At 56.3% G+C, this 23,144-nt stretch overlaps 2 protein-coding genes across 6 annotated transcripts in view; both read right to left on the bottom strand.

Moving 5' to 3' along the window:
- Positions 1-377: 377 nt before the first annotated feature.
- On the bottom strand, positions 378-6,111 carry NKX6-3 (NK6 homeobox 3). Its single transcript, XM_064370014.1, has 3 exons — positions 5,406-6,111; positions 3,395-3,564; positions 378-1,837 (listed from the first exon to the last, which is right to left on the bottom strand). The coding sequence occupies exons 1-3, from the start codon at positions 5,785-5,787 to the stop codon at positions 1,598-1,600; spliced, it is 792 nt and encodes a 263-aa protein (XP_064226084.1). The 5' UTR covers positions 5,788-6,111; the 3' UTR covers positions 378-1,597.
- A 2,321-nt stretch (positions 6,112-8,432) lies between these two features.
- ANK1 (ankyrin 1) overlaps positions 8,433-23,144 on the bottom strand; it is a 244,079-nt gene continuing 229,367 nt past the window's right edge. Inside the window, exons 1-5 of one of the 5 annotated variants that reach the window (XM_012476037.3) lie at positions 20,042-20,654; positions 18,915-18,998; positions 16,888-16,953; positions 16,436-16,570; positions 8,433-10,961 (exon numbers count right to left, since the gene is read on the bottom strand). In XM_012476037.3, coding sequence (XP_012331460.2) covers positions 16,472-16,570; positions 16,888-16,953; positions 18,915-18,998; positions 20,042-20,260 — 468 coding nt within the window. In that variant the 5' untranslated portion in view covers positions 20,261-20,654 and the 3' untranslated portion in view covers positions 8,433-10,961; positions 16,436-16,471. Of the gene's footprint in view, positions 10,962-16,435; positions 16,571-16,812; positions 16,954-18,914; positions 18,999-20,041; positions 20,659-23,144 lie in introns of those variants that run through there. The other 4 variants (XM_012476036.3, XM_012476038.3, XM_064370007.1 and 1 more) reach the window with 4 other exon arrangements.

Consider the following 23,144-nt stretch of genomic DNA (forward strand, 5'->3'; position numbering starts at 1 on the left):
CAGTGAGATAATCCAGGCATTCTACAGGGGAGAAATTAGCAGGTGTTCTGTTAGTTAGCTCTTCTAATCTCTCCCTCCTTATTTTTCTTATGAGCCCAATTCTCCACACAGACCATTTTCCCCACTAGGCTATAAATTCCAGGAGATCAGGGACCCCATGAAATTCATCTTGGGTTTCTCAGCACCTGGGGACAGTGCCTGGCATCTACCAGCCAGGTTTCAAATAACCTGTGTGTGCAACCTGTCAAGCACGAATGTTCCCAGAAGACTAGACAACAGCCCCCAGGGAAGGCCCCGCAGCTGGCAAGTCTGGGACCTCCACAGTTTCCTGCCGTTCGTCCCTTTCGCAGAAGCACAGGAGCCGTAAGGTGGTTTGTGGACTTTCAGTTTTACTGTTTATTTTTTGAAAGCCAGTGAGGATGGGCAAGTGCTTGGTCCCTTCTGGGCTGCATTCCAGCCCCCACCCACCTCCCTCAACCTACCCCCCACCTGCCAGCAGCTCAGATCCCCCTGGGTGAAAAACACCACCCTGTTGGCCAGCGTCCCTGTCAGCCACCAGCTCCAGTGCCAGGCAGCAAGGTTATCCGAAGAAAGGAAGGGCCGTGGTTCAGCCCCTCCCTGGCATCCTTTACCCAGTGGGAGGGGATTTCCTTCTCCCTTCCCGCCTTGTTGGAGGGGTTCTGTTCCGGGGTCCTTCTTAGCCTTTCCTTTCCTCCCCAGGTGGAGTGCTCCCTCTCTCCCGGTGGGCCTGTCCTTCCTTCTGTCAGCACCAAGTGATGTCCAGGTAGGTGGCCCTTGGGTACAACGTCCCTGCCTTGCCTCTCCCTGCACCCTCCCCTTTTCCCGGCCCTCAAGGATTTCCCGTGTCTTCTGGTCTTAGAGGTATTGGCCCTGAGGGTAAATCGGAGAAAGGAGGCCAGGTGGATTTCCGAAGCTTAGGGGCCATCATCCTGGAGCGCCAGGGGCGTTTCTTCTTCACTGAGATGTCCCACTTCCCCTCCTGGAGGCAGATTTCCTGCAGCCGGGGTTAGGCGCTCAGCTCTGGGCCCTCCAGTGGGACCCTTCCTGCACACAGGTCTGAGGAGTGTACCTGGACACTCAGCCGTCTTTTCTTCTGCAGCCAGCAGCTGGCTTGGGAACCAAGACCCTGGTCTTCTGATTTCCCAGCCAGCTGCCTCCCTCCCTGGGAAGTCCCCCACCCACAGCTGGTTCACAGTGGCATGTCTGGGATCCCACAGCCAGTTTCCTGGCTGCAGAGCCTGGTCATTTTAGTCCTTGTGCACTTGAGAATCTGCAGAACTGGCAGGCGAGGCCGCGGAGGAGCAGCGGGCAGGGTTTCCAGGTCTCGGGAGTGCTGTTCTCCCGCCTGGCCTCCTCCTCCCTCAGCTGGGATGACTGTCCCCTTCCCCTCCTTCTTCCCCTCCTCCTCTTCCGCCTCCTCCCCTGCACCTGCCGCTCCTCCTCCAGCTCCTTCACGCGCCCCTCATTGAAGACTCAGTCCCTGCGCCCCCAGCGGCGTGGGGAAGGGGAGGGGAAGGCAGGCTCCTCGGCGTCCCCCCGCGGGCTGCAGCCGGGACCCGGGCCTGGACGGCAGGCGTCAGACGCTGTGCGCTCCCAGGCTGAGCACCGAGAAGGCGGCGCGGTGCTTGCGCAGCAGCAGGCGGATCTTCTCGTCATCTGAGTCGGGGTCCAGCGGCTTGTTGTATTCGTCGTCCTCGTTCTCCGAGGGTGCGCGGTCCCCGCCTGCGCCCGCGCCGCCCGGAGCCCGGGGCGTGGAGGACGAGGGCTCCAGGGCGCTCTTCTTCCGCCACTTGGTCCTACGGTTCTGGAACCACACCTGGGATGAGAAAGACGCTGAGGGTCACGGGCACAGCGCGCACCGGGCGCGAGAACAGCTATCCTAACAAATGGCTCAACAACGGAGTGGCTGTCACATTCACGTTTCTGTTGGGGAAGGACAATAAAGTTTAAAAACGTGAGCGCAGCAGCCCCCCCCTCCACCCCACCCCCGTGTCGTCTCCTCCTCCTCCTCCTGGGCACTCGGTGGAAGATGCGGCGTGCAGGGTGGAAGGCTTAGCCCCGGTGGCATCGGAAGGTGCTTATGAGCTGTCCCTCCTCTGGGTTTCACAGACCCTCACCCAACTTCATACATAATTGTTACCCTAATTAGAAAAGTAACGTAGGTCCATTGCCTGGGGTGGTTGAAGAGTGCAGGAGCGAAGCAGAAAGATGCAGGAGGGTCCGCCTCTGCCCCTCAGCTCTCGCCCCACGGCAGTTGGTGAGCGGCTGATGAGGAGGGTGCAGCAGCTGGGAGCTTGGGGAGGCTCCAGGGCCCTGAGCAAAGCCCAGAACCCAGTGCCAGCTGCCCCTGCGGCATCCTTAGCCTGACTGCAGAGTCACTGAGCCAGCAGTCCCCGAAGTTCTGAGCTTTCTTGAGCTTCAGTGCCCCCCGCCATGAAAGTCCCAAGAGACATCTATCATCAAAGTGGGGAAAGTTGCCCCCAGACACTGAAGCGATAGAAACAGGTTTCCCCGGGTCTATTTAGGGGGCACGTGGGGCCCCCGAGGCTGGAGTGGGCTCACCCTGGGCTCACCTGGGCTCACCCTCCCAGCCCTGGCTCCAGGCCCTGATAGCCCATCCGATCCTGCTCATCAGGAGGAGGCATGTCTTCATCTTAAAGCTAGGGGCTGGGCACGGTGGCTCACGCCCGTAATCCCAGCACTTTGGGAGGCTGAGGTGGGTGGATCATGAGGTCAGGAGTTCAAGACTAGCCTGGCCAAGATGGTGAAACCCCATCTCTACTAAAAATACAAAAATTAGTGGGGTGCAATGGCAGGTGCCTATAATTCCAAATACTGGGGAGGCTGAGGCAGAAGAATTGCTTGAACCTGGGCAGCAGAGGTTGCAATGAGCCGAGATCGCGCCACCGCCCTCCAACCTAGGTGACAGAATGAGAGAGACCCCGTCTCAAAACAACAACAACAACAAAAAAGATTGGTAAACTGAGGTCAGCTCCTTTCGCTGGCTGGAGCATCAAGCCTGAATCTGGGCCACAGGCTGCCGACAGTGTTTGAAATTTTTGGCCAAATAGCAGGCGAGAGGGAAAGCCTGAGGTTGGCGTCCCCAACATCTGGGGTTGAACCCCAACTCTGCCAGCTCTCCCAGCCAGAAGACCCTGATCATCATCTGCGAAATGGATAATAATACCGACCCCCCCGGATTGCTGAGAGGGTGAAATGAGAATGGGGCTCAGTGGGTGGCTATGGTTCATTGCACAGGCTCTACAGTTAGGCAGACACCAGGACAGCCGCCCTCTGGGAAGCTGCATTGCGTGGCCACCTCTCTCCAGCACAGGGGGAGCCTGCTGGACAGGCTCCTCCCACACAGACTCACCTTGACCTGCGACTCGGTCATGCCCAGTGAGTATGCCAGCCTCGCCCTCTCGGGGCCAGCCAAGTACTTGGTCTGCTCAAAGGTTTTCTCCAGGGCAAAGATCTGGTGCCCCGTGAAGGTGGGCCGGGTGTGCTTCTTCTTGTGGATGCTGTCAGTCAAGGGGTCTGGGGCTGGTGGGAGGAAGGAAGTGAGGGGTTAATAGGATAAGTGGAGACCCTGCGGCTAGGCATGGCCCACACACGGCACCAGCCCTGCCCTTCCTCTCCCTCCTACAGAGGTTGCCAGGACACCAAGATTCCTTTCCCCTGAGCAGCATTCTTGATATTGGAGAACAGTGACTGTGACCTCTGCCCTGCCTGGCTGGGCAGGGCGCCTAGAGGGCAGCTGCCCCGGGGTAAGGAGACTTAGGGGCAGCAGAGCCTCATGCTTCTCTGTCTAAAGTTCTCAATACTGATGCTGCCTTCCCCTGAGGGGCAACAGGAGTTCCCTCTCTGTCCCAGAGATGTCCTCCTATAATTAGGGACCAGGGCCTATGAAGTCCCCCCACCCCCTGGCTTCGCCAACTTCCTTGCTCTTGAGACCCAACTTCCCAGGTCTCCAGGAAGCCAGGGAGGGGTGAACTTCAAGCCCCAAGCTGCCACTTCCCCATGTCACCAGGCCTGGAAGTCATGTGGCTTCAACTACCCTGGAGAGCCTGGCATGGAGGCCAGAGACCCTGACCCCTAGCCGGGCCAGGGCAGCCGGCTCGGGAAGGAGCTGTCGGCAGTGGGCTCAGGGGAGGCAGAATTCCCACGTGTCAGGCCTTGGTCTCTGCTGTCTGACGGCTCAAGTTATAGGCGAGGAAACTGAGGCACAGAGAGGAAGAACTCTCCCGAGAGATCATCTTCAAGACTCTGCCTTTCTTGGCTATGTCCCTGTGTGTGTACCTGCATTCGGGACTGAAGAGGGGGTGTGGGGGGTGCAGAGTGGGGAGGGGGAGACGGAGGGAAGAGAGAGCTAGCTGGAGACTTAAAGCACCCCCAAAGCCAAGCCTAAAACAGCTTCCAAGAGAGGGGGCTTTACCTTCAGGGGCACAGCGATGGGTGACAGGCAGTGTGACCGGCTAGGCAGGGTAGCAAATGGGGGGACAGGCGCGCTTTTGGGGTTTCCTTGGTTGACCCCAAGCCCCTATTGGAGTGGGGGAGCTCAGAGATCAGACAGAAGTGGAGGTCCCTGCCTGATGTGGGCAGGGTTTTGGTGGCACAGGGAAGGTTCCAAAGACTCTCACCTCCCTGACTCCCAGCCGAACCTGTCCTACCCGGACACGCTCTGCCACCTCCTCTAGTCACCCTGACCAGCATCATGGGCCCACCCTCGGAACAGTTCTGAGAACCTTGGCTGAGGGGTGGGTGGGCTGAGAAGAGGCCCCCCGCTTCCCCGCAGCCAGGGCCAAGTTCAGGTGGGCTGGCAGCAGCTCCCAGAGGCTGGCCACTTGATGCAGCTGCTGTTGATAGAAACCCGAGGATGTGGTGGGCATAGCCCCCTGGCTCAAAGGCTGGACCCGGATGGGGCCAGGGCGCGCCCTATACCCCTGAGCAATGCCAGGGCTCTCTGGGAAGGTGAGCTGGGACATCTTCCTCATGGGGGTGGCATTTGCCTGCTTTGGTGGAGAAGCAGTGGCATGGACCTTGGGCTGCAGGAGTGAGCTGGGCTGCCTGCTGGATCCCGGGCAGGGCAGGTGTGGGCTGTGGGGCCTTCTCTAGGTCTGGAACTGCCACAGGCCCTAGGAGGGCAGCTGAGGTGGCGGCAAGTGACGGTGGTGGCTCAGACACCTGTGTCTCAGCGCTGCTGGGTGGGAAGGAGGAGAGGGTGGAACTCAGCCTGCACTGAGCTGAGGCCACGAGTCCCGGGGTTAATGGCGGCTAGCGGACAGGGCAGTGGTGCAGGGCGCCTGGGAGGAGGCCCCTCCTCGTCCTCCGCTCCCCGGGGCCTGGTGGGTCAGGGAGGGTGGCGAGGGAGGCCCCGTACTCACTGTTGCTGCACGGTCGCCCGCCTCGCCAGTCCTGGCCCGTGTCGGCCCAGCAGTTCCGGGTCCGGGTGGGGTACTCGTTCCCGGCCTTGGAAAAATTCCCCACCTGGGGGCTGTAGTAGACCCCCTGGGAGCTGAGCCCCCCAAAGCCTGCCACGTGGGGGTAGCCGGAGAGGAGGCTGCTGTTCGGCGCAGCCACGGGCCTGCTCAGGATGTCCGTGATCCCGTGGGGGGTCCCGGCGGCCAGCTGGGGGCCCAGCCCTGGGGGGCTGAGCTTGTAGAAGGAGTTCTGCACCGAGTACTGGCACATGGGGGCCTTCATCTCCGGAAACTGAGCCAGCGGCGCGTTGTTCAGCAGGAAGGTCCCCTGCAGGTTGGACTCCATGATCTCCTAGTCAGGACAGGGAAGGCTTCCCCAGGCTCCTAAAACACAAGAGCGCACGCTCTGGCCCCAAATCTCGTGGCAGGCCTGGAGGGGCAGGACCAGCTCCGAGCCCCTGACTGCCTCCCACCTAAGGCATCGGCCTGGCCCTGGCCCAGGCACCGGCACCGGGTCAGCTGCTCAGAAGTCAGGTGCTCAGGGCAGGTGGGAGGCCTCCCCAGGGCTCCTGCCTCTCTCCTTGCCCTGGCCGGAGAGGGAGGCCCCCTACGCCTCAGCTCAGACTCCCTTTCTGCCTCTGAGTCGGGGGACCCTCCATGAGAAGTTTTAAGTTCAGAGAAGGAACATTTCCCTGATAAAGATACGGCCCATTAGAATACAGGCCCGAGACTGGCTGAGCTGCTGGAGCCGTGCCGCCATTGGTTGGGGCGCACACGGGACTCACATTGGCTTTTCCTAGACAAATTGCACTTTGAAAGATTGACTGTAAAATCAGCCAGGGTGTGTGTGTGTATGTGTGTGTATGTGTGTGCGTGTGTGTGAGAGAGAGAGAGAGAGACAGAGAATTAGCTCTAGAAGCCCTGCTCATCGCCGGAGGGTCCACCTGCTCCCCCCAGGTCTAGCATCTAGGAAAAGGTGGGTGTCTGGGAGCCCCAGGAGACTCCCAAGGCAGCTGGAAGTCACTGTTCCTGCAGCTGCTCCCCTGGAGGAGAGGAGACTGGGCTCAGAGGCCACTGTCCGGAGCTGCGCCGGCTCCTTTCTGTGCAGATGTCCAAGCTCCACAGGAGAATGCAGCCTCTTCCTTTCCTTCTGGCTGCGGGGATGGGGTAAGTGGCGAGGCTGAGTGGCATTGCTTTCTGGGGGATGCAAGTCCCTGTGGCTGGCTTGAGACCCTAAGGTGGGAGCCCACTAGGCAGGGGACTGGACGGGGCGTGGACAGCCAACAGTGCTGGGGTGTGTGTCCTCCAGCTGCCAGAGGCTGAAGAGGAGGGCTGCCCTGCCTCCACCTCTGGTCAGCCTTCCCTGACCTCCCTATCAGAATCTCTTCCTCATCTGTGCCTCTGCTGGACCAATGGCCATGCTCTGTCTGGCGTGGTGCCCAGGTTTGAAATCCCTGATGGCTGAGAAGGTAGTGCAGCCCAGTGCCGGGCACTCCATTGGTGCTGAGTTAGTAGCTGATGCATGAAACTGGACTGAATCACAGAGCACGCATATGCTTTTTTTTCCTCGAATAAATTTTTACAATGTACAAGGCTCTATTGGGGCAACTCTCATTTTGCAAACAGAGAAACCAAGGTATAGAGGAGTCAGAGCCCACATTGCAGGTGCATGGGTGATTTCTGGACCGGGCAGCATTCCTTTCTGCAGTTTTTCTCTAAAAATGGAAACTAGCATGCCACTGGCCTGAACATGCAAAATTCAAGGAAAGATTGCGACTGCCAGACAGATGGACTTCTCCTCTCTCTGCCTGGTGGCCCTGGAACCGTTCCTGACCAAGCATGGGCTCTGCGGGGCTTGTCACCACCCAGAGGCTGCCCTGGCAGGTGGGAGACGAGAGGCACTGCTTCGCTGAGCCACTCCTGGGTTCCCAGGCTGTCTTGGCTTCCAGTGGGGAGCAGAGGACCCAGGGCTCAGGGCAGGCTTCCTTCTCATGCCGAAGTTGACCCTCTGTGGCATAGGGATTTAGGTTATGCAAGAAAGACCTCAGAAAGGGTGTGGAATGATTCTCTACAAATTTGGTTTAAACAGAAAAGAGCTGCGTCTTCATTTGAGATGGCTTTGCCACCAGGCTGTGTGCCACAGCCATCTGGTAAACCTGGTTTTGGTTCCTGGTGTTGCCACCCAGTCCCACCTAGGCAACTGTGATTCTGAAATTGCATTTTACAAAGCCCCCTGCGTACTGCAGATGACCTGCCAGGGTTGGCCACTGGCCTGGATGGCGTTTTCCATTCCAGGAGAGAGGCTTGGAGTGGGGTGGGGCTGGGGCGCTCCAGGGGCCTTAGGACTGTGACTCTGTCACCCCCTCATGATGGGAATGTATGTGGCAGGAAAGCCGCAGCCGATGATTTGATTCTTAATTGATGCCAAGCCTGACAAAGGCGTTGGTGTCTGGCACCCCCAGGATGAGAAACTGAAGAGCCTTTAGCAACCACTTAATCCATTCTCCCATTAGACAGATAAGGAAACTGAGGCCAGCTTGGCGACCAGCCTTTCAGGAAGTGTTAGCAACTAGTTAGGAATAGGGCGATTTTTTCCCTAGAGCAAGAGCAAGTTCTCGAACTTTGAATGGCATTGAGTACTGGGACTAGATGCCTTCCTAGTGAGTGCTGGGGGGCCCCCTCAGTGCATGCGGGGCCTGGCCAAGAACCCTGGTGGGTTGTGGTGCCCTCTCCCAGACTCCCAGCTTCTCCCCATCTCATGGGAACCATTAGGTGGCACTGAAATCTGCTCTGCCACCTCTCTGGGGGCAGCTCCCCAGTGGGTGGTCCTGATTAAGGGTTGTCCAGGCTTCCGGAAGGACTGGGCACTGACCGGCTCACTGGCGCTTGAGGCCCACTCATAGACTCCTTCATATCCCAACCCAGGCTTTGCACTGGCCCCAGCACCCCTAAACCCCCGAAAGACGAGCGGGAAGGAGAGATGGAGCCCCATGCCATTAGTCCATTTCTTTATTAATTTTGACATTGGTTCAGCTGGTGTAGGGAGAATGGTCTATACATCAGAGTGGGGTGGGGGATTCTCTCCCATAACAGAGCATGTGGGAGAGTCAAGAAAAGATCCATTTTCATAACAATTAAAAAAATCAAGGTAATTCCAAAACTTCTAAAAAGCGTCTAATGTGCAGACTGCAGCATTCTCTAGGCATCGTGTGGAGACCCCAAACTCCTCCCTAACAGCTCCTACAGCAGCCGGAGCGCGCAGCCATGCCAGCCGGAGCAGAGGTGCCAAAGCGGAGCCTGGAGCCGCGGGGTAGGGGGGCGCGGGGCGCTAAGGGGGCTACTGGGTTGGCTGCAGCGGCGACCTGGGAGAGGAAGGTGCAGGATCGAGGCGGGGGAGGCGAGCCCTGCGCCCAGCTTCCTTGGGCCGTCACCGAATCGGTCCCAGCCGCCCCGCGCGGCCCCCATGGTTGGGGGATCGGGGCGCCTTGCGCCCTGGAAGCGGAGCCGGGGTGGCCTCTGGCGGCGGCGGCGGCGGCTCCCAGGCTCGCCCTGTAGCTCCTCCGATGCAGCCTCGGGGAAACTGAGGCCCGGAGCTAGAGCTTCCTCTCCCTGCCCGCCCCTCTAAGGAAGCAAAGCAGCCCCGCCCCCTGCCGGCAAGACACCTCATCTGCCCCGGGGCCCGCTAGGCCCGGGGAGCACCGGGGCGGACTCGGGGGTGCAGGGACCCTCTCCGCGCACAGGCCCCGCGGCCAGGGGGCCTCTGACGTGGAGGGGGCTTCTGTGCTACTTGGAAGTTTTAAGTGTGTCCCGAGGACACCCCCGCAGAGCGGCGGGGCGGACGGGGGCCGGGCCGTCCACACCGCGGCTCCCGGGGCGAGGGGAGCCAGCTGTCTCTCTCCTGGCCCGGTGGGCGCCCGCCGCGAGGGCGGGGCCGGGATTGTGCTGATTCGGGCCTCCCTGGGCCGGAGGCTCTAGTGGAACTTAAGGCTCCTCCCTGATGGCACCGAGGCGAGGAACTGCCAGCTGTCTGTCTCCTTCCTACCCTTACCCAGAGCCTGGCCCCTGCCTCTGGGCATACAGGCTCTCCGCCTCCGCCCCTGCTCCCACCGGCCACATGGTCCGGGAGCACCCCTGGCTTGCCTCTCCAAGAGGCCACAGGGGCTGGGCAGAGGGGAGGCACCGAGGTTGTCCTGCCTCAGGCCTGGCACCTGCACCCAGGGTCCCCAGCCTGCAGGCTGTCTGGACTTAGAGCACCAAGTTCACTCTGGGAGACCTTGGGTGGTCCGGACTTCTGAGACCTGGCAAGTACATTCACTAGCCCTACTCCCTTCCTTCCTCTTTCACTGAAAGACAGGCGTAGCTCCTTCTCCCGCCGCAGAAGCCCTCAGGAGCTGCGCTGTCAGGCTGTGTACGTACTGCTAAATGTTTCTATTGGTTTGCATAGTATTTATTGTTTTTCATATACACAAGGCTGATTACTGTACAGTTTACACTTTGAACACAGACTATGATATAGTGCTTGAAGATATAGAAAACCTCTTCTCTATGGACATGCTGGTGCAATCCTGGGTCAGCCACCGGCCCATCCCCAACTGAGAGAGGAAACCCTTTCAGATGGGGCCCTGGCTCCTTTTGAGCCCTACGGCTAAGCCTGGGGGTCCTCGCCTTGGATTCTTAAGTCCCTAGCACAAGGAACCCCGAATGCACTCTCAAGGTAATGATTTTCCATTGGAAGATAATTCGTACTGAAATTGGCAGAGAGAGAGAAAGACAACATAAAAAATTCCAGTTTATCCACAGCAGAGTCTGTACAGCTTCGGATGTCACAGTAAAATCTGTGTGTAGAGTCAGTGGAGGCGAGTGGTGTGTGTGTGTGTGTGTGTGCGCGCGCGTGCACGTGCACACACACCTCCTGAATGTCATGTAAAGCGATCTGGGAGGAGCGTCGCCAGGGAGTGGAGGGGGTGTCACAAGTGGAATGGAGGTGTGTGGGTTGGGGAGGGTGGGCAGACGAGGGCATCACTTAAGATTAAGGTGCTGAACTGATTTCATGCCTAGTTTTCTTTTTTTTTTCTTTCCAGGAAGCCCACATGGATTTCTGACAGATGAGGTTGGAAAAAAGTACCCTGTACGAAGTCAAAATTAAAACAATTAAAAAAAACCCTCCAAAACCAAAACCCATCCCCAGTCACAAAAAGCCCTCATTCACTTTGCGTTCGCACGCTCTCCCACGCTTGTTTTCTATCCCTCTCTCTCCCCGCTTCTCGCTGCTCTCGCTGCTTTTGTGTCCTGGTTCCGACAGATCAGCTGTCATTGCTAGAGGCAGGATTGAAGCCCAGAGGTCATGCGTCTACAGTCAGTCGTTCATGCGAAGAGGGGACTAGAGGGAGTCCCTTACAGAGGTCATGCCGTCAGCTCAGAGGAAGGTGTGCACTGCTGCGGTGGCCCTCAGGTCCAGCTCTCCTCCAGTGTGCATGGCAGAGTGTGTGGGATTCAGGGGTTGGGTGTCGAGGTGTGATCCTGGGAGACACAAAGAGAGAAGGAGTCACTTAGAACGCAAAGGTGCAACGTCCAGCAAAAACCCCATACACAGAGTTTTGTGCTGGCAGCTCAGGCCGAATCTGACTCAGGAAAAGCAGTCTCCCCAGGCAAGGCGAGGTGCTGAGGGCGTTGCACTTGCAGGTCTGACCACCTGAGATACCGCCTTCCTTCTCTGGCTCCCTATGGAGAGGCTGTTCCTCAGAGCTGCCACCCAGGCCTCATGAATTCCTTCTGAGTGTGTGTACACTCCAGGATGCCTCTCCGCGTGGACCAAGGAGAGCACTGTGCTCTCTGCGAGGAGCAAAGGCCCCCATGCCTATGTGGTCACCTGGGGAGACATCCTCTCAGCAGATCTTTGTACTTAGGAAGGACCATTTTTCACGAGCCAGAGCTTGTGCCAAGAAGGGGCTAGGTGAGCCCTTCACCTTCTCAGTTCAGCTCTGCCAACATACACTGATGTCTGCCATGTGCCAGCCTTGGGGACCCAGGGATGGAGCGGACATGCTCCCTGGCCTTGGGAGCTCAAGGCTTCAGGGGCGACACCTCCCCTTCAGCTGTGGTCCACAGTTCTTCCTGACAGGTGCCTCTGGCTGCTCTCCCCATGCCCCTCAGAAGGCCAGAGATCTCTGAAAAACAGATGCATCCTCCTCTCCTCCTTCTGTATTGAGTCTTAGGCTAGAAAACGGCAGCTTGGTTGGAGGGTTCCTCAGCCTGGGATTCGCAGTGAGAAACCTCTCCTGCCCCCATGGGGCCTCCAGCCTCCAACCTGGGGTGAAAACTCCATATTTTCAAGACCAGCCACTCAACTTCTATCTGCAGGGGCCCTGGGACTGCTGGGGAAAGGAGGATGCATCAATAAGGAGAAGTGACACAGGGAGGCAGGAGCTCATTCGGAGGTGGAGCCATCCCCAGAATGGAGCTGTCTTAGGCCCTCCAGGTGAAGGGGCTGGGGAGGAGTGTTGGAAGGGAGCAGGGCGAATTCAGCTCCGGAGTGGTTCCCCAGGGATGGGAGAGTGGTGCTGGGTTCCTTGCCAGGGGCCGCTGTAGAACTGTAAAACCAGGAAGCAATGCTGCAGTGGGTGGACAGCCCTGTCACCTTAGAGGGAAGACGTTTTCATCACTGCCGGGCCAGCACATAGCCCACTGGCCACGCCTCACTGTCTCCTCTAAGCCTGTGAACAAGCTCTGCCCCCGTGTTCTCTGCCTTTGGTCACAGTTCTCCTGGCAAGGCTGCCTTCCACTCTCCTTTCAGCAGACGCTCTGCCCGCCGCCCTCAACACCTCCACTCCACAAAACCTTCCTGATCGCCTGGGCCTCTCTCCACTCTGGAAGCTCTCCCCTCCCGTGGCAGAGTCGAGTGGGTAAGAGCATGAACTCTGGAGCCAGACCACCCGGGTTCAAGTTCCGTGCTGCCTGACCTCAGTCAAGTGCCTTACCTGCTCTGTGATTCAGTTTTCTCTGCTGTAAAATGAGGGCAGTAACAGGACGAACCCGTTAGAGAGGTGTGATGTTTAAAAAAGCTAAGACGTGTAGGTGCTTAGCGTTGTATGAATGTGAACAATCACTGGGCTCTCTGGAAATGTTATCATCTCTGTCTGTCTGTGCTGTTTACTGTCTGCATATTTCCCTGGCTGGATTAAAAACACTGAGGGCAGGAACAGCCTCCTGGAGCTCTCCACCATGCCTGCCCCAAGGGGAAGCACTCTTCAAATAAAAGGCCATAATGGAATGTGGGACGTGGGAAAGCCAGGCTAGGATCTCCCGTCCACTTTGCTGCCCAGGCACTGAGCAGGAGAGAAAGTTCAAGCCTCAGAGATGACGCTGGCTTGGCTGCCCATTTCATCCCTCGGTAAACTGAGACTCTGGAGGCTCTCCGGCAGGAGCAGGGGTGGGACGAGGACCCAGGCCACCTCACTCTACCCAGGACTCCTCCATTGTTCTGGACTTCTTCTCCTGGGTCCCCTCACCTTTCAAAACCTTAGAAAAGAACCTCTTCCTTTCTTTATTTTTATTTCATTTAGAGATAGAGTCTTGACCTGTTGCCCAGGCTGGAGTGCAGTGGTACGATCATAGCTCACTGTAGCCTGGAACTCCTGGGCTCAAGCGACCCTCCCACCTCAGCTTCCCAAGTAGCTAGAACTACAGGTATGTGCCACCATGTCCAGATAATTTTTAAAGTTTTTTTGTAGAGACAGGGTCCTACCACATTGCCCAGGCTCATCTCAAGCGATCCTCCTGCCTCAGCCTCCCAAAGCACTGGGATTACAGGCCTAGGTCACTATGGCTGGCCCTAGACAGCTCTTTCACAGACATAGACTTAGCAGCCAGCATAACCATCCTACAAGGGAAACGCTGGCACTGTTGCTATTTTATGGCTAAGGAGCCTGAGGCTGAGGGAGGTCATTTGACTTGCTCCCAGTCACACTACAAACAAGACCTGCAATCGTTCGGGCCCCAGAGCATACACGTTCTTAATCACTCTCCACATCAGTGCTCAGTTATCATATTATTTCTAAACCGTTTTCTTGACAAGTAGCACATCCGGAAGGGAATATTTTCATCCTCCCTTGAGGAGACTGAAGCTCAGGGCAGTTAAATGACTCGTTTAAAGCCATACGACCTGGAAGCAGGAGGAGGAGGCCTTGATTCTAGATGCGCAAGCTCCAGCTTTCTCTCTCTGAAACAAATACAGCCCATTCTTGTCATTTGCAATAGTTCTGTTTCACAAATTAATGTCTATTTGAGGCCTGGCGCGGTGGCTCATGCCTGTAATCCCAGAACTCTGGGGGGCTGAGGGCAGGTCACTTGAGGTGAGGAGTTGGAGACCAGCCTGGCCAACATGTGAAACACCATCTCTACTAAAATACAAAAATTAGCTAAGAGTGGTGGCACATGCCTGTAATCCCAGCTACTCAGGAGGCTGAGGCAGGAGAATCGCTTGAACCCAGGAGATGGAGGTTGCAGTGAGCCGAGATCGTGCTACTGCATTCCAGCCTGGGTGACAGAGCAAGACTCCCTCTCAAAATATAAATAAATAAATACGTACCTAAACAAAATGTCACTGTGAACACGGAATTAGTGAATACTAAACCACTGCTCCTAAGGGAAATACAAGGTTAGGCTCTCGCGTGCCTCTGGCCACAATATTCTGGTCAACTGATGAACATGTAACTGTCTTATGTGCGTTTCTGCTTCAATATACCTTATGTAATATATAGGGTTGACTGGTGCGCACTGACCTCACCCCATGGGCACTCTAACTCATCCCTGAGTGGAGTTATCTGAGGTATACCCCCTCCCCTTAAGGAACATCCCAGCCTTCTTGCACTTAACACCAGGCAGCACTCAGCACTGCCCTCAGGGGCCATTCTAAACAATGAAACCAAAAATTCAAAAACATGGCACTACTCAGATCGTAGGGAGGACACTTATTTATAGTACGAAGCAAGGAGGCAGAGTATGGCCTTGTTCATCCTCAGCTGGGATTGCATGGGTCGGGCAACAAACTTCGCCCCTGTGTGCCTGTCCGTGATGAGCAAAAGCACCGTGAGTGTCGGCTTTGGAGCTACAGATAAATGGTAGTGAGTAGGCGAATTCGAAAATGCAGAATCCGTGAATGATGAGGATCAGCTGTACGTGCTTATGGGGGTGGGACGCAGTAAATTAGAAAGGCTTTGGGCCCTCAACCGTCTTCTCTGGAAGGGTAGGACATTTGATGCTGTCCCCTAACCCTCTGGGACCCCAACAGGAGCTTTTCTCTGCCTCTCCCTTGCCACTGCTCTACCCCCATCACACTTGTCCCCGTGCCTGTCACTGATGGAGGGCTCAGTGCTGTCCTGGAGCCAGGCTGCTCCATGCTTCTGACAACCAAATTCATGTGGTCTGGTCCTTAATCACCTGGCGGGGGGGCTTCAGCCATATTGCAGATCATTTACAGCAAATTAAAACAAAATACAAGGCTCCCTCCTTCCCCCTGTTCAGGAGCATCCGTAGAACCTGAGCCATACAGAAATTTAAAGCCACAGCCGCCCCCGCTACCATAATAAGTCAGAAGAGCTTTTCCATTCCCTTCGCTGCTTTGGAACATTATTTGCACCTTTGGGTTCCTTCCAGGACACGACAGCAGCTGCTCAGAGTCTTCTAAACCAGCAGCCTCGTAGGACCGCTGGCAGTGTGGGGGTTAACACGGTGACCTCCTTCAGCTGCTGAGGTGTCAGGTCTAATTTTGTCCTATAACTGGATCTGCCAGTCCTCTTTTTTGCCCAAGTGCTGAGATATATCGGGAAGCCCAGAGTCAGCACTTCTGGTGGCTCAAGAGGCAGCGGGCCCTGATTTTTCCGAATGCAGAAAGCCAGAGCCTCCTTGCTGCTCAGCCCCAGAGTCAGTCCCTGGGGTGTGAATGGTAACACCTGGGTAGCGCTGCATCGGGGCCACCGTGCCCCCTCGCCTCCTGCTGACTCCCACCCCGAGGTATCCTGTACTGAGCTGCCCCGAGCTGGGCGGCATGAAGGGCCTCGGGGCAGCTCAGTACAGGATGCCCCAGGGAGGATGGAGATCAGAGCCGGCCGCTGAAGCCCCCAGCACCACACACGCCCGCAGGAGACGGTTGAGCAGCGTCTTGACGGCCCTCCCTCATGGCACGGCACGGCATGGCACGCAACACATGCTCCTGCTCTGTGGCCACACTACCCCATGCTCACACACGTGCACCAGGGCTCAGGCCCCAGCCCCGATGGTCTCCTGACTTGCAGAAAGCATGTTGTCCACCCCTTGCGCCTGTCAGCTCAACCCTTTCCTAGAAAGCAAGGGAGGAACGTGTTTCACAAAACACCCAGGAGAAGCTCAGCCTTGGCCTGGTCAGGAACTGTAGCTGGGCTCCAGGTTCAAGAGACTGTCCAGTCCTCAGTCTTGAGCCCAGACAGACTCTCCTGTCCCCTCCAGTGCCCTGTCCATCACCCTCCAGACCCCTACGGCTTGCTTTCCAAGATAATACTACCACTTAGATTTACAGAGTGATTTTACTCTTCAAAGAGTATTTTTTCTTTCTTTTCATTCTCCAATCTCTCTCTCTCTCTCTCTCTCTCTCTCTCTCTCTCTCTCTCTCTCATCCAGGCTGGTCTCAAACTCCTGGCCTCAGGCAATCCTCTTGCCTCCACCTCGCAAAATGCTGGGATTACAGACATGACCCACTGTGCCCAGCCCAAAACCCATTCTTACAAAACCGTGCAGTCCCTGAGAAGTGCGTATTACTAACTCTGCTTCCCTGATGAGGAAGCGGGGGCTCAGAGCCATGTTAGTAGGGCTGGGAAGTGAGAATCTCTGCCTCGAGACACAGCAACAAGTTGTTTGTCCCACGTCATGCTGGGGTGGCTGGGAGGGGATGGGGTGAGAAGGGGAGCAGCCATTCCACCAAAGACCAGGCCATGCAGAGGGGATGAGAAGGGCGGCGTTACCTCCCGAGAGGCTACTCCAAGGAGAGCGGCTCGGGGTCACTGCTTCCCCCTTTTCAGGCTGGCCCGCTTCACTATCTGCGCCCCCTTCCTGCCCTCTATCAGGTCCGGCTGTGGGCCACTACCTCTCAGCTCCACCTGGAGACAGCAGCAGAGACAGAAAGCAGGACAGATCGCACAGATGGGCAGAACACAGGCAGATCGAAAGGAGGCCACGTGGAGGCAGCAGACACACTGCCCACCAGGGAGAGGGGAGACTGGAGGGAGAGCTCGTGAAGAGGTGAGTGGAGGGAGGTGTGGCGCAGATGGGCCCGCGAGACGGACAGAGCGAGGCAGCGGTGACGGCGCGGGGTCTCCCAGGGCCGCGGACGCCTCAGTACCTTAGCGTATTTCATAAAGGAATCAACATCGACCTCCAGCTCACTGGGATCCTCCAGGGGCCCCTCAACAATCACCTCCGCATACTCCTGGGCAGCTTCGGCGCTGGACGCATCTATCTGCCGAACCACTTTTCGAATGATCTGGAAAAGGAAGGGAAGGAGGAAGGGGCTGGTCAGACCAGGCTTGGGGGCTCACATCTATAATCCCAGCACTTTGGGAGGCTGATGGGCAGATCACCTGAGGTCAGGAGTTCGAGACCAGCCTGGCCAACATGGTGAAACTCCATCTCTACTAAAAATACAAAAATTATCTGTGTGGTGGCGGGCACCTGTAATCCCAGCCACTGGGGAGGCTGTGGCAGGAGAATTGCTTGAACCTGGCGGGTGGAGGTGGCAGTGAGCTGAGATCACACCACTGCACTTCAGCCTTGGCAACAGAGCAAGATTCTGTGTCAAAAAAAGAAAAAAAGAAAGGGCTGGTCAAGCCCTCAATATTGAGCTTCAGAAGAGCAGGTCCCAGGAATGAGCTCCGAAGGGGAGGAAGCCTTTGTCCTAGGAGCCCCTCCTTGAGAGGCCAAGAAGAGGGACAGCCTTTGCCCCATCGCTTTATGGAAAACCTTATCCTGGACAGCCCTGAAGGGGCCTTGGCAGTGTCATTTCATGACCAAGGTGTGATTGGATGTGACCTCCCGCTCGAGCCCACAGCCTTCTGTTCCGCTTCTTGGTGTGGACGGGAGTTTGTGCTCTTCCCCATTCTACTCCCATGCCCCCAAGGCAGAGGGCATCTCTTTTTCACCCACCCATTCCCGTGTTCACCTGTCCAAATATTCAAACCCTTCACTCTGTACGTGCCATGTGCTCTGAGTGGGAGATGAAACATCAGTGAGACGCGGTCCTTGCCGGCAAGCAGCTCACGGTGCAGGAGGAAAGACAGATGCCCAAAGCTGCGCCCCAGCAGAAGCACATGTGAGATCCTGCCTTGGCTCCTCCTCTCTTTTGCCCATAGCTAGCACCGTGCCCCACACGTGACAGGCAGGGTCATGTCTGCTGAATTAATATCTGCTGCCAATTTGATGCATTTCCACTTCCTTTTAATTAATTAATTAATTATCGTGACAGGGTCTCACTCTGTCACCCAGGCTGCAGTGCAGTGGCTCAATCATAGCTTATGCAGCCTTGAACTGCTGGGTTTAAGTCATCCTCCTGCCTCAGCCTACTGAGTAGCTGGGACTGCAGGCATGCACTACCATGCCTGGCTAATTTTTTTGTATGTGTATGTATGTGTGTGTGTATGTGTGTACAAATATGTATATGTATATACATATGTAACACACATGTGTGTGTTATATATATGTATACACATATAACACACACATATATATGGGGTCTTGCCACATTGTATGTGTATATATATATAACACACATATATATGTACATATGTATATGCACACACATACACACACATATATACACATACATATATATAACACACACATATTACTAAAATTTTTTTTAGAGCTGGGGTCTTGCCATATCATATGTGTATATGTATATCTGTGTGTGTGTGTGTGTGTGTACGTATATACATATCGATATATATCTCTTTAAACTTTTTTTAGAGCTGAAGTATTGCCATATTGCCCAGGCTGGTCTAAATGCCTGTGCTCAAGCGATCCTCCTGCCTTGGCCTCCCAAAATGCTGGGACCACAGGTGTGAGCCACCACACTCGGCCCACATCCTTGTTATTTGAGGAGGTTCATGGCAGGCCAGGGATGGTCAAACTGCTTGTTTAACAGCTGTTTTCAGGTTAGGCGTCATGGGACTAGGTCTGGGATGTTTCTTGGGGGGCGGCTCTTCTGGAAGGGAGCAGCAGGAGCTACTCAGGTTGACTCAGACAAAGCGGTTGTGCGGACACCATGTCTGAACTTCAGTTGACCAAAGCTCCCAGATCCTGGGCCCTCCATCTCTCCTGAGCAGCGGGGGCGGCCAGCCCGGCTGTGCTCACAGGCTCTCAGGGCAGCAGAAGCTGCAGGCTTCCACCACCTTTTAGCTTCTAGCCCGCCTACCTCTCCCCAGCACAGAGGGAACGCTCTGCACCCACCTTCTTGGTGACAATGTTGCCCTGCTCATCCGTGAATTGCTCCTCTGTCACCTGCTCCCCTGGAATATTCTGAAGCTCATTCCCCTAGAATTAGAGAAAGGGAGAAAATGCGAGATGGGTGAGTGGGAGTCACGGAGAAAGAGGAAATGAAACAGCAGCAGCCAAAATCGCCACAGCCCACTAACTCCCCCAGCAGGAAACCCCAGCTCAGCACGCAGCGAAGCCGGAGCCACGCCAGGGCTCCCAGGGCGTGGGCGGAGCCCCTGAAGGGCCCGGTGCCCGAAGACGAACAGCCCGAGCTCGCAACTGTGCACTGGGCCCTCACAATACCCCCTGGGAATTGGCAAAATGGGGGCGATTATGCAAGTCTGATGGAGGAGGCCCTGAGAGAGGAAGTGAGGCACCTGTTTCCTATTTTCACAGCACTTTGCAGTACAGAAAGGCCCTTGCACAGGCAGCATCATCCAGAATGTGACTTGCTCAAAACTCCAGAGCCAGTTGGTGACAGAAACAGGACCATCCGGGTGCAATCCCGTGGTGGCTCACACCTGCAATCTCAGCACTTTGGGAGGCTGAGGCTGGAGGACGGCTTGAGTCGAGTTCAAGACCAACCCAGGCAACATAGTGAGCCCTTGTCTCTACAAAATAAATTTAAAACTAGCCAGGCGTGGTGGTGCATGCCTATAGTCGCAGCTACTCAGGAGGCTGAGGCGGGAGGATCACCTGAGCCCCGGAATTTAAGGTCACAGTGAGCCATGACCCTGCCACTGCACTCCAGCCTGGACTAAGGAAAAGACTTCATCTCTAAAAAGAAGAGAAGAGAAGAGAAGAGAAGAGAAGAGAAGAGAAGAAGAGAGGAGAAAAGAGAAAGAAGAAAGAAGCAAAGGAACAGGACGAGAGCAGCCTCCAAGTCCCAGAGCTGAGTGTTCAGTGTCTCTGTCACACTGCGCTGGGTGCTAGAGGGTGGGTTCTGGTGGTCACTGCCACACTCTGGCTCCCAGGGCAGAACTTGATCCCTGGGGGCCTCCCAGTCCTTTTTGTCCAGCGTCTCCCAACTCTGGGTCTGGAGCTCCCCACAGCAGCAGCACCCGCACCGCCAGCCCCGCCGGCCTGCTGCCAGCGGTTACCTTCAGGAAGACCCGCCGCCGGACCACCCTGGTGGAGATGGTCTCCTCGTCGTCACTGAGCCCTTCGCTCTCCCCCAGCTCCTTGTCCAGCTCCTGGTGGATGTGCTTCAGCACGAAGCACAGTGAGCCCCTGACAATGTGCATCACATTCTGACAGCTGACCAGGAAGAAGCTCAGCAGGACCAGCGTGACCAGGAGCTGGGTGACGAAAGTCCACATCCTCGCCTCCTCACCAGCCTGGCCCTCCGGGGACCAGTGCAGCCAGGGGCCCGGCCGCCGTGGGGGGCCCGCCTCTCATTCTCCACCGGGACTCCTGAGTCCCCCAGGGACCCTTGCGTTCCCCTTCTCTGTCTCTCTGGTTTGCTCTCTTGGTCTCTCACTGTTTCTCTCTCTCTGGGCAGGACACCGAATGGCCCTCTCGGCTGGAGCAGCCTGGCCCAAGTGCCCTTCTGCCCAGCAGCCAGGCCCAAGTGCCCTTCTGCCCAGCAGCCAGGCTCTGCCCTGAGTGGCCCGGGTGATGTCAGGCTCCTATAATTTTAGCTCCCCGAACCAGCTGCCGGAGCTGTCCAACAGGCTAGAAGGAAGCTGGCAGGTGCCTGTGTCCTGAGCACTGAAAGCACAAGTGAAAGTCACTGTGTAAGTGACACCCACTGCTGCCTTGCCCCACCCCACCTGCCCCGCCCTGCCCCGCCCTGCCCAGAGAGCTGGAAGTAGGGGCTTGGTCTCTGGCCTATCCTGCCTGCCTGTCCCCATGGGAACTAGAGAGAGTTCTGCCCAGGGAAAATTTCTCAGTCAGGGACTCCAGAAAGTAATTTGGTCTGGGAAAGCGGTCACTCGTATGTCCCTGGGCAGCTACCGCAGTGATCCCAATGATGTTTCCAGCACATCACAAGGTATGAGACCAGCTAATACACTGGATAGTTAAGGGTCTGTTTCAAAAATAGCCCCAAAAGGGTGAGTGATGGGCTTGCGCCCAGCACAGGTGGTGGGGCCACCTGGAAGCCGGTCTGTAATGCCCGCCAGCCCACAGGCCCTTGCACCCTTCCTTTACAGGGCACAGCCTCCTGAAACTGAAGCGTGGAGCTGCTGTGTCTATTTAAGGCCTGTCCTTAAAGGCTCTTCCCGAGTGAGGCTATCAATGCCTATAGCAGGAACCACGCGCATTCAACTTGCATTTACAGAGCTGATTCAGAAATGCAGCCACAGCAGCTGCGGATGGGAAAAAATTCACTTTCTAGATCAGCCTGTTCCTTTCTGAGTGGCAGTGCAGCATGGCAGAAAGAACACAGATCTGGGACACAGCAGACTGACCCCGCAACTCACCCACTGTGGGGTCTCGGGAAGGCTAGGTACCTTCTCTGTGCCTCAGTTTCCTCATCTGTGAAGCAGGGGTTAAAGTACTCTTCCCACCCCTTCTCAAGGCTGCTGGGACAATCACCAGCTTATGAATGCTACCGCTATGAATAACAATGGCAGATGTTTGTGGTAGTTCATGGTTCTATGTGGATTTCACGTTAATTCAGTGACACCTTACCACAATCCTAACTACGCAGGTTCTATCATCTTCCCGTTTTACACAAAGGAAACAGAAGCAACGTATTCTGCCTAGGTGGAAGAGTAAGTAAACGGAGGAGTCAGATGCCAAATGCCTCTCACTCCACAATCCTGCTCATTTCAGAAGAAGCATGGGAAAAAGTATGTGCAAAGAAGCCAGGCCTGGGGAAGCATCTGGTTTTGGCCCAGTCAAGAAGAGTCCAACTTCAGGTGTTTCCTCCTAAGTCCTCAGAGAAGTCAGCTGGGTCACAGTCATCTCAGCCACCGCCCAAGTCCCAAGTTACACACAATCTCTCTATCTCCCTGTCACTGTTTTCAGAGGTCCAGTGGAAATGCTAAGTGGGTGCTTTGCAAACCATCATCACCTTCAAGGGCCTCCTTATCAGCCCTGGGGGCCAGTGAGGTGAGCACTGGCAGCAGCCCGCCAGGCCCTCCCATCGGCGTCTCCCGTTCCGGGCTGGGCGTGCTGGCCTTGCACGTGCAGGCTGGATGTAAGGATGTGGGGCTTGGGAACTGAGGGATCTGTACTCTCCTGGTCCCTGACATTAGTCCACTGCGTGACTCTGGAGAAAGCCCCTCCTCTGGTCCACAGTGCCCTTGTTTATAGTCGAGGGAGTTGGATGTGTGATCTCGAAGGCCCTCCCGGTGAGGCCCTGGGGCCGTCATGCCTGCTGCCTGGGCTCCCGGGTCCACTTCTTCTCGCCAAGGGCTGAGTGCACAGGGGAAGTGGGAAAAGTGCTCTAGGCATCTTTCTCTCTCCCCAGGGATTCAGGAGAAGAGACCCAGTTAAGATCACGTGTGCTCTGGGAGCAGGAGAACTGGGCGCCCAGTAGGGCCTGATGGAAGAAAGCATGGGTCGCCTGCAGTGAGAAATGCACACAGCCACCGGCCTCGCCCAGGGCACATACTTGGCAGGGGAGTATTCTAAATAAAACCTGACTGAATTCCTAGCAGCTCCACGGCCGGTGGCTTAGGGCCTTCCTTCCAGAGCCACCCTAGTCCTGGAGTCCTCGCAGGTGCACTGCGAAGGCTGAGGTTCAGGTAGGAAGGGAGAGAAGGTAAGAAAGAGGGAAGGAGAGGAGAGGGGGAAGCACCATGCCTGGATGAGGCGTGAAAAGAGAGACATACAAAGCACTGCTGGTGTACATACTGAACACGCACACGCGCAGAACAGCGGTGCACGTTTTAAAAGAACACAGATGGAAAAGATACCCATTCATACGATGGCTAGGATGTGCTTCCCAATAATAGGTCAGTGGGAGAAAGTGGGGGGTGCAGATGAAACAAGACTGGCCACAAGTGGGTTATCATGGAACCTGGGAATGAGGAAGGGGATTGAATCGAACACAATAAAGTTCGTCAAACTCAAAGGGAGTCTGGGGAAGTGGAAGAAAGGAGGGAGGGCCGAGAGAGGGAGAGGCCGGAACACTCAGGAGCGGAGGAGCGTTCTCTCTATCCCCGGGCCCCTCTTCCACTTGGGGACTGCCATCCAGAGGCCACCTGAACAGCCACAGAATTCCAGAGCCAAGGAAATTTGGCGACATTCCAA

Source organism: Aotus nancymaae, unplaced genomic scaffold (assembly GCF_030222135.1).
Source record: "Aotus nancymaae isolate 86718 unplaced genomic scaffold, 86718_ANA_hifiasm-v0.15.2.pri h1tg000097l, whole genome shotgun sequence".
Lineage (NCBI taxonomy): Eukaryota > Metazoa > Chordata > Mammalia > Primates > Aotidae > Aotus > Aotus nancymaae.